At 40.6% G+C, this 10,637-nt stretch overlaps 2 protein-coding genes across 2 annotated transcripts in view; both read right to left on the reverse strand.

Annotated features, from left to right (window-relative positions):
* Positions 1-418: 418 nt before the first annotated feature.
* On the reverse strand, positions 419-6,277 carry LOC119293352. The gene is made up of 14 exons (XM_037571853.1): positions 6,073-6,277; positions 5,567-5,711; positions 5,022-5,089; positions 4,882-4,935; positions 4,693-4,776; positions 4,431-4,516; positions 4,123-4,203; positions 3,178-3,308; positions 2,486-2,527; positions 1,739-1,815; positions 1,568-1,658; positions 1,394-1,475; positions 1,023-1,095; positions 419-890 (listed from the first exon to the last, which is right to left on the reverse strand). Exons 1-14 carry the CDS (start codon positions 6,174-6,176, stop codon positions 722-724), a joined length of 1,287 nt encoding a protein of 428 aa, XP_037427750.1. The 5' UTR covers positions 6,177-6,277; the 3' UTR covers positions 419-721.
* A 3,922-nt stretch (positions 6,278-10,199) lies between these two features.
* The window catches only part of LOC119346960, a 5,804-nt gene continuing 5,366 nt past the window's right edge, over positions 10,200-10,637 (reverse strand). Inside the window, exon 14 of the mRNA XM_037616041.1 lies at positions 10,200-10,501. Coding sequence (XP_037471938.1) covers positions 10,336-10,501 — 166 coding nt within the window. The 3' untranslated portion in view covers positions 10,200-10,335. The remainder of the gene's footprint in view (positions 10,502-10,637) is intronic.

Genomic DNA, 10,637 nt, shown 5'->3' on the forward strand with positions numbered 1-10,637 from the left:
AAACGATGAAACTCAACGCTGTCAGGGACGACGAGAGTAGAACACCCAACAGTATCCAACACCTCAGATGGTACAACATGGCTGGGAAGCAGGGCTAGCCCACCACTTGATCAGCCCAAACGTAGCCAAAGGGAAGAGATTGGAACGAGGGGTGGAGAGAAACTCAACGCCGCCTCCAGCGGCGAGAGGAAAGAAAACCCTGCCCGAGGGAGGGGAAACTCGATCTTAACCGGGAACGAGGAAAACCAAAGATCATAATCTGTAAAGAAGGCTGGCCATATCGGACATCTCACCGCCGACCAAGATCGACGGGAAAGAGAAACCCTAATCGCCGACCTTATTTATCTTGCTTCCCTGTCCTTCCTGCACCACATCAATCTTCCTTCCTAATGCCATCCCAGGATTCCAGCCCACCCAAGAAACAAAACGAAATCTAGAGCTGGCCAAGTAAATGAAATGCCTTTGGTCCATCCTGGCTGCAGCAGCACGAGCAAACCATCTGACCAACTAATACGTACTTCAGCACGCTCGGCTCAACCATCACTACCAAGTTAACTGCCTACATCCTCCTATTACAAGTCTAAGCGGAATAGCTGCGCAAAAGAACTACTAGTAAGTTCTCGCCAACTGAACCTGAAACCGGCCTGAAACTGAAATCCAGTACAAGTCTTTTCAGAGCTACTCTACTCGCTCAAGGTCCTGCAACTGCTGGCTGGAGTTCCTAGATGATCTTGCTCATGGGCCTGAGCTCCGTGGGCAGGTGATCGAAGTTGCCCGAGTCCACATCCGCCTGGAACATGGGCCGCTGCCCGAACTCGCGCAGGGCGGCCGGCGCCAGGTGCTCCTTGTTCGTCGACATCATCACGTAGTTCGGGTCTGCCCTCTCGTAGCTGCATTTTTTCCACAACAAAGAATTCATTCTCAGTCAGTTGCCGGCAATACACCGCAGATGAAAGGCAGTCACAAGAACGAAAGCCTCGAATGGAGACTGTCGCAATCATCCGATGGGGAAACGGTGGTACCTGGGCTTCCTGAGATCCTCCACGCGGATTCCAAAGCCGTACGACGTTGTCCCCTTCGAGTGGTCGTTCTCCGCTGCAAACGTCGCAGCAAGAGTCAGCTCAAAGTTGTATCAAGTCCTCCGTTGATAATTTGAAACCACTTTTCCATTTTGATTCAGTTTCTCTACATCATCAGAATGGATACATCGACGCACAGAATCATTTTTACGTTTTGTGGATTCAGTTTCTCTACTTCATCAGAATGTATACATCGACACAGAAAATTGTAGTGTGCATTTGGTTGTCCTGAATACGAGCCATTTTGCTTTAGGAAATATGTGCTGCTGTCCGCTCTTGTTCGCACGCAAAAGTACAAAGACATGGTCACGCACCTGTGACGCTAAATGTGAAGGATGGTCTCCACCATGACTTGAATGCCAGAGCTACGGACGACTTGGAAGGACCCAGCTTTCCCTGTTGACAAGAACAGGGCAACGGTGATCAGAAGCAAATGAGTCTATATAAGAACTGCTTACAGGTCCCATTGATGTGTGGGTCTACTTAACCTTCAGCAGGAAGTTCTTGTTCGCTTGCCAGCTTGCACCTAACTGAAACAAGGAGCTGTTGCCACTCTCTGCTGGTTTACTTTTATCAATCCTGACAACAGTGAACACGGAGTTAGTAAGCTGATTTCATGAAAAGAAACAAAGTTATGTTTATTCCAATGTAAGGCTTACCCTGTAGCCAACTCAAGCCCCAAGTCTATGTAGTTTGTGATCCCAACAACCTGATCATCTTCAAAAGGGTTTTTTATCTGATGGATACAGGCAGCATAGAAATTTTAACTGTAAACATCAATTGCCAATTGCATGGAACATCATCTGTACACATAGTGACATACTGGCATCTTCAATTTCAGTCAAAACATGGTGGAGTTTAACCAAATTTGTGGCTAAGTACACATCTCTTGGAGATCCTTCTATCCACTAACAAAAATTAGACTTGGCACCTCTTCTTACTATGTGCCTGTTATCTTGGAAACAGCAGGCAAAGTAGCATGGACCATTATTTATCTTATGAACTTTGTAATCTTACCCTCTTACTAAAAAGATAATCATTCTTGTGCTTTCTCAGTTTTTTTACTAATATGTACTCCCTCCGTAAACTAATATAAGAGCGTTTAGATTATTACTTTAGTGATCTAAACACTCTTATATTAGTTTACAGAGTGAGTATTTGTCTAACATATTGACTATTGCAACACTGAAACAGAACAAAGGAACTATAAGTCAGGATCCACAGACAGCATAAAAGGCTTGATGTTCTTATTTGTTTTTATCTAATCAAAGACAGATAATACCAATTAGTTTCATCTTATCGAAGACAGGCACCTCCGTAACCAAGCAATAGTTGCATAGAGATGACAGAAAACCAATAACTATTTCCGAATAAGCAAAATACAAAATCAAAAGAAGTGTCCTTACCCTTCTTTGAACAACCAGGTGCTGATAGAATGATGCAATGAACTGCACATCAAGGAAAACAAAATTCCATTGACCATGAGACTCGGTGAAGATAAACACAGTTAGTGTTAGAGATATCAAGGTTTTCTTTGACTGCCATAATAAATAACAATTTAGTTTATGTAGAAGTTTTTTTTTAATGAAGTACACCATTGCTCCCTAAGAGAAAGAAAATTAAGAGAAACGGTATGTGTCAGACCAGCTGTTTCATGGCACGCTTCTATGTGACTAAAGATAGAATTCTTTGATGCCTAGGTGAAAAACATTTTTTCACAAAGAAACATGTATTGTCACAGTATGTACTCCCTCTGTTTCCAAATTCTAAATACTAGTCCAACTCTAACTATCTAATAGGTGTTGAAGCTTGTCCCCATAGTGATGTGTCATGGGGAGGTACTCATGCATTATGAATTACTCTGTGCAAACTCACAGTTGCCTACATATATTCAGATATATCAACATATAATGTTTTCCAACCAGCATTTTTTTCTTGAGAAAAAGACACCTCAACATATATATAGCTAGTTCTAGATTTCACATCCATTGAAAGGGCCAATTATCCGTCATAATGTCTTGTTTATAGCCTTATTAAAGTATACTAGCAAATGCAAGCGAATTTTCCAATCAACGAAACAGCAAAAACTAGAACAGACCTGTGTATTTCTGGCAAGCTCTAGGGAAAAATTGAATGAAGGGCTGAGAGGGCTTGTTGAGGCCACACCATAACTGATTGCATAATTCCAGTTCTTCGGGTCCGTGTATGGCATAGGATGTTTGTTTCCACCTATTACAGAATGGTCACAAGAGCAATAAATCTAATAACTCAGAAAATCTCATAAAGTGCAAATAAGAAACTGAATGTCCTCATCTCCTTGACTACATGCATGAAGGAAAAACAACTGCCATTAAAGCAGAAACCGATTGTACATGTCATAACATTACAAATATTACATTTCAGTCAAATATTAGAACAAGAGGAAAATGTTGGAAAATAGAATAGGAATAGAAAGTATTCAGAATTGCGACGTACTTCCATTCTTTGTGATTTCATGACTAAAGAAACTACTCCCTCCGTTCCTAAATATTTGTCTTTCTAGATATTTCAAGAAGTGACTACATACGGAGCAAAATGAGTGAATCTACAGTCTAAAATATATCTACATGCATCCGTATATTGTGTCCATTTGAAATGCCTAGAAAGACAAGTATTTGGGAACGGAGGGAGTATATGCTAATAGGGCTTGATAAATAGAACATGCATCCTTTGGTGGTGAAGAAAACGAAGCAAATGCAAATCATCAGAGTGATAACTTAAGGGAAATTTACATGCATCTATACACAAAAGAATTGTAACAGATGATGAACAACCAGTGCTGCAACTCTTTACGGTGCTCCTATGCTCCGCTTCAAGCAGAAACCCAGAACCATCATCAAATGTTAATGCGACTCAGCAAGATACAGTGATTTTTTAGTTACATCTTCTACCTATGTACTAAGGTGTTGGAATTTTACAGGTTGATGAACTGCCAGTCTGGCACTGCTATTTGTTGAGCATTTTGCTAACAATAATAAGTTATCATTCAGAGAATAACACTCACTAAGTGGCTTATATTGAGCTCCTGCACATAAACTCCCTTTTCTCCCAACCAACCATGCTCCATAAGGCACCTCAGCAGATTCTGCAAACAAAGGTAATGTCAGCAGGTATTAGTGCTTTCAATATAATACATATTGAAATTATAGTAAAAATAAACTCAATATAACCAAGAAAAGATTGAATATAAGCATATTACTCGGCAATAATTCTAATCCTTTAGATGGATCCAAATTAAGTGGGTTTTCTACTTCGTTATGTATAATCTTTAAACACAATTCAGAAACTACATAAGACATAAAAGACACATACCAGGCAATGGCACAAAGGACGCCCCAATTGATAGATTCTCTGAACCATATCTCACACCCAGGACAGCATAGTCCTCAGAAGACAGCCTGAAAAACATAATTCGCTCACTGTGATGGTTTCCAACTATATGAACTGAAACTGATAATGAAAACGTCTAACATAGTTTGCCCAAAAATAAAACTTCTAACATCATATTGGGGAACATTTCTCAAAATAACAAAGGCTTCCCTGATTTGCAACAGCAACTATATATGTAGATTACCTGTTTCCCATTAGCAAAGGGATTGTCCCAAATGCACCAAGACGATACTCAGGGAAGTAAGCACATGACCTCAGCTTCAGCATGCTGGATAAACAAGTATGAGCCAAAGTAGCATCATCTATACAATTTTCAAAATAAGTATTAACAAATGCAGTAACAGTATTATCCAACCAACAAGAAGGCACATACGGTTCTGAAGTCGACACTTGAACGTCCACAAAGGTATGGGGATCATACAAATATCTAGAAAGACAGTAAAGCATTTCTTATGTCAGAATAGAACAAAGAATGCATAAATACAGAGTGCTGGTAAATTATGGAATACGTACTTCTGCCAGCGAAATAGAGCGTCTCCTTTTACTTCTGTTCCACTAGCTTTATCTCCAGCTGCAGATACCTAGTGATATTAAGGTAGGCAAAGACTTCGCTAGCAATAACTAGATGTCAATCGACAGTGTACTGCATTGGAATAAAACATCTTGACACTTCAACTGCAAGACCTATAATCATTCGACAAGTCAGGAATACAAGGGTATGGGTACAGCTTTATAAACATGCACATCAGCTGAAAATACTCTTTCCAGCAGCAAGGTGGTATGAAGCACTGTTGGCAATCTTAAATTTGTTGATTGTGCATAGCATGGATGAGCTACCCAGTGGAGATTGGTTTGCATCAGAAGGGTAGCATCCAAATGGCAATGCAGTTTTATTGCAATTGACAGAACACGCAAAAAATGTTATCATCATGAAGCAATCGAGAAGTTACAGGAAGGAACCATTTGGAGATCCACTGATCCTCATGCCTACCTAACTTGGACAGATGCAGCAGAATAGAAAACAATGCGGTAATGATAAGTCATGTTTCAGAGGATACGTTGGCGACCAGATCAACGTGGGGATCTTCCAGCGGCTTGAGCATGATCCTCGAGGATATGGTCCCCGCGTTATCGAAGTAGTCCTCAAACAGACTGCGCAGCGGGAGCTTCCCGAACATGAGCTCATACGCCGGCACGGCCATCCTGCGTGAATCGCAAGTTTCGCAACGGAGGATCAATTGCCGCTACCATGTGCTCAGAGACGTGCTGTCAGAATCTTAGAATCACGACTGTATACCCGCTACGACTGTCAGTCAGTGGCATCGTAGAAAGAAATCGCATATCTATCGCTTCGTTCGCGAATGTATATTGTACTATAAACGACGAGGCGTCACTAATCACGGTCATTAGTGGATGGATTAGTACGGAGATTAGGAACCCTTGGTGACTGAAACCGCACTGCGCAACCCTTCTGGAGCCAGACCCGCTGTCGCTGCTACCGACCGACTGGATCGAGAGGGTTCGGAGCGGATTCGACGCGCAGGGGACGGGAGGGGAGACGGACCTGGTGCGGGCGGCGATGGGCGGGTAGTCGAAGAGCGGCGGCACGAGCACCATGGGCGGCGGGGGCTCCGGCTTGCCCAAGAGGCTGCTCAACAGGGAGCCCATCGGGGAGAATCGCGCGGCGGTTTGTGGCTGCGGGGAGGGGGGGATCAACTTGTCAACTTGGGGGAGAAGAAGAAGAAACAGAACAGCCCGTTACGCTTGGACTGCGACTGGGACTGCAGCTGTTGGCATTTGAAGCGCAACACCGCATTGCTCTTTTTTCTTTTCTTTTCTTTCAGGGAGAGGCCAGAGGGGGAATATGTCTCGCTTAATGCGACCTGCACTTCACGCTCGCCTAAATGGGCCGTCCTGAAAGAATGTTCATGCAGTGTAAAAAACAAAATTGTCGGTGCCAGTTTTAAAGAATACTAGTAGCATTTAACAGAAAGTTTGTCACGTTCAAAAAAATGCAATGTAAACTATATGTATCCTTAATTGGAACAAATTTCAAAAAATGTACATTACATCTGAAAATACTGGTAAATCTCAAAACAAATCTGAAAAAACTGGTAAGAGTACCAAACATATGTTCGTGACGTTTAAAAAAGTGTTTATACAATGTAAAAAAATGTTCACATAATTTAAAAAATGTTTATATCATTCAAACAAATTAGCATCTATTTGAAAGATGTTTAACAACAACAACAACAACAACAACAACAACAACAACAACAACAACAACAACAACAAAGCCTTTAGTCTCAAACAAGTTGGGGGTAGGCTAGAGATGAAACCCATAAGATCTCGCGATCAACTCATGGCTCCGGCACATGGATAGCAAACTTTCACGCATTCCTATTCATAGCTAGTCTTTGGTGATACGCCTATCCTTCAGGTCTCTCTTAACGGACTTCTCCCATGTCAATTTGGTCTACCCCGACCTCTCTTGACATTCTCCGCACGCTTTAGCCGCCCGCTATGCACTAGAGCTTCCGGAGGCCTGGGCTGAAAGATATTTAACACATATTCAGAAAAATGTTGAAACCATGTCTTTGAAAAAAGGAAGAAGTCCAAAATAAACCTTAAAATTGTAGACGAAAGCTAAATCAAACCCTGAATTTTGAATCCTGAAAATTGGCACACTGAACTTGCAATCCCGGTCTATTTTGGACCCTATACCTGTTTGGCACACTGGGAATACTACAATCCCGGCCGGGATACCAGCTACTCTCAAGGACAAGAATTTGGGCCGGCCCACTATAACACAACAAGAATTCGTGAGGTTTAAAAAATGTTTGCACATTTCTAAAGTTGTCTAGAAGTTAAAAATGTTCCTGTTTTCTATTTTTGGCACAAATTCAATTCATTTTGTGTTTTTTAAAAACTGTTTGGAATTTTGAAACTCTAGAAACATTTTTAAAAACTGTTCGTGATTTCAAAAAAATCACATTTGTCCAAAAATGTTCAGAATTTCAACAGATTTTAACATGCTTTGAAAAATGTTGCCTATTTTCAAAATTGTGTCACATTTTTTAAATAATGTTTTTGGAATTTTCGAAATTATTTCATCAATAATGTATTTTAAAAATGTTTCGGATTGTTGGTAGTGGACTCGACGGGGCCAGCCCACCAGACATGAAGCGATTTTTTTTCCTTAACATGCGACGTAAAAAATATTTCTTTCTTTTTCTTAACGGGCGACGTAATAATTCCAAAACAAAAAGACATGTCGTGGAGTCGAACTTGGGACCAGGTAGCCACTACAGCAGACGACTATGACTGACATAGTCAGAGGCCCCAAATATTTAATCAGAAACCAAAGCGTCGAACTTTGAAAACATTTTTTAGGGGCAAACAATTATTGAAAACATATTAATTTATAAAATATTTGAACATTTTATAAAGTGCGAACAATTTTTGAAAATTTCAAATACTTTTAAAAAATCAACAACTTTGAAAAAGTGAACACCTTTATAAACATTTTTTCCAAGCTGAACAAATTTTTAAAGTGCAAACACTTTTTGAAACATAAATTTTTTCTGCAACCTGAACAAAATTTTAAAGTGCAGACACTTTTTGATACATAGACATTTTCTGAAACCTGAAAATATTTTGTGACATCTAAAAAATATCACAAGTTTTAAAAAATGTATGGGCCAATCCAAATGTTTATACAATGTATAATAATATTTGTGTGATTCAAAAAATGTTTTGTACATTCAGAAAAATGTAACATTTCAATAATGTTCACGAGTTTCAAAAAAACATGTTTGTGACATTTTCAAATAAAAAATGTTTGTACAATGTAAAAATATGTTTGCGTGATGTAAAAAAATGTGTCATAACCTTAACAGAATATATGTGGCATGTCCTTGAAAGAAGTGTATGCAAATTTAAAAATGTTGAACCATGTAAAAGAGTGTTTGTGTAGTTTTATAAAATGTTTATTGCCATTAAGAAAATGTAAAACATGTATTTGGAAAAATATTACCATGTATTCAAAAAAAGTTTTGAAAACATTTAATTTTAAAATGTACATAATGTATTTGAAAATATCAAAAGTGTATCCAAAAATATCTAATGTGTGCGTAAAAAATGTACACTGGGTACTGAGAAAATTTAGACATGTGCAAGCAAGAAAAATGAAAAGAAAACGAAAAAGAAAGAAACTAAGAAAAACCATATTAGTGCTCGTGCGCAAGTAACTGCGCAACTGGGCCGGCCCAATTCAGTAAATCCCGACTATGTCCTGTCAAGGTTTAAAATAGACCGGGATTAGAGAGTTTGGTGTGCTCATTACAGGGATTGAGAGTTCGGGTTTTGATTTAGCTTTCGCCTACAAATTGAAGGTTTGTTTTGAACTTTTTCCTTGAAAAGAACATAGTGTACTTGAAACTTGTTAAGCATGTACAAAAATGGTTTTAGATGTATACCAAAAACATACTATGTGTATGAAAAATAGACATCAAAATATATGTTTAAAAAATGTTAATCATGTGTTTAGAAAATGTTAAACGTGTATACAAAATGTTTCCAATGCATATGAAAAATGCATAATTTATATGAAAAATGTAGACATGTGGTGAAAAAAAGAAAGAAAACCAAAGATAGGAACAAAGAAGACCTAAAAAGGAAAATGAACAAAGAAAAACGGATACATGGTGAAAAAATATAAGAAAACCACATAGAGAGAAAAAGTTCAATGTAACTACTGTACTGGGCTGCCCTAGTGGCGTCACACCAGAGGCGAGACAGAACTGCGTCTCACAATCTATGGCCCAGTAGGCCGAGAGTCAACATGGTGAGTGGCCCCTTAGCCGGGACACCCTCAGTTGCCCGTGAACCGGTCTGCAATTATGGTTGTATCTTTTGAGTTCGCCGGTTCCATCTTTTGATTTCGCTAGTCGCAACATTTTGCTCCGTCGGTATTAGCTTTCGCATTGTCGGTTTTCACCTTTTGATTTTGCCGGTTGTAGCTTTTGACTTCGCCCATCCCAGAATTTGATTTCCCTGGTCGCAATATTTTCATCTGTTGGTTGTAGCTATCGCATCAGCTTATAATTTCGTCGGTAGTAGTGTTTTTTTTTGCATCGCCGGTTCCAGCTTTTGATTTCGCCGCTCGTAGCTTTCAGCGTCACTAGTCACAATATGTCCATCCCAGTGGCGAGGTGCTACCTCGCCGATTGCCAACAGCAGCCCTGCGTGGCTTGCGGCAGCTGCCCGCCGCGAGATGCATCTCCACCTCACCAAGGCATGAATAAAACAACAACAAAATCGCAACCGTAAACGCCGACCACATTCGTGACTCGTGAGAGTGGAGGGGCCACGCGAGTGCCGGCCTCGGAGAGCTCGATCTAGCAGTGATGCGTGCCTCCCGCACCATGAGGCATTGCGTGGCGGAGTTTGGCATGGAGTTGCAACGGCCATCGCCGTCGAGATTCTTGGCTGGAGGTGGGGAGACGGCGAGGAGAGCGTGAGAATGGATAAGATGAGAAAGGAAGAAGGCGCGGGCGATGGGTGGGCCTCTGCTCACCTGGCTGCGTAAAGGAGAGTTGTGCGAGCGAGCCGTGCGACCGTCGCGAGCCCTGCCCGATTATAATCACTTTCCTCAACCAAACACCCTGAATAACTACAGATGTTGATTTACATCATTTCACAGAGTTTCATGGCTAAGTTCTAGAACAGTGTAGCTACCAGAAAAGATTATGCAGTTTTTGCAAGTTCAAAGAAGAAGAAAACCTATCTTAGTAAAAGGCCTATGAGATTGGACAATAGCCCGTGGTTACAATACTCCGTCGACAGGCTTCAACTCTGTCGGTAAGTTCTCAAAGTTGCCTGGAGGCGAGTCAAACTGAAACTTGCGCTTCTTACTCTCTCCGTTAAAGTTCACTTTGGTTTGGGTCAAAATGCTCGTATCTGGATCCACTGTTTGGTAGACTGATTGGTAACTGCATCACGGTTCAATAGCCATGTCAGTGCATCATCATCAATTAATATTCACAAGGCTTTGGATATGCACAATTCCTCAACAAAAGGAATCACTTTAGTGCGTAGTCCTACACTTACAACTCAAACAGGAACATA

Source organism: Triticum dicoccoides, chromosome 1A, assembly GCF_002162155.2.
Source record: "Triticum dicoccoides isolate Atlit2015 ecotype Zavitan chromosome 1A, WEW_v2.0, whole genome shotgun sequence".
NCBI classification, from domain to species: domain Eukaryota; kingdom Viridiplantae; phylum Streptophyta; class Magnoliopsida; order Poales; family Poaceae; genus Triticum; species Triticum dicoccoides.

Excerpts from the sequence above, each read along its gene's own strand:
- LOC119293352 (XM_037571853.1), bottom strand. The coding sequence starts at position 6,176 with ATGGGCTCCCTGTTGAGCAGCCTCTTGGGCAAGCCGGAGCCCCCGCCG. Across the intron at positions 5,090-5,566 it reads ACGTTGATCTGGTCGCCAAC|GTATCTGCAGCTGGAGATAA; the intron begins GTATCCTCTGAA and ends TAATATCACTAG. Across the intron at positions 4,777-4,881 it reads CAAGTGTCGACTTCAGAACC|CATGCTGAAGCTGAGGTCAT; the intron begins GTATGTGCCTTC and ends TTGTTTATCCAG.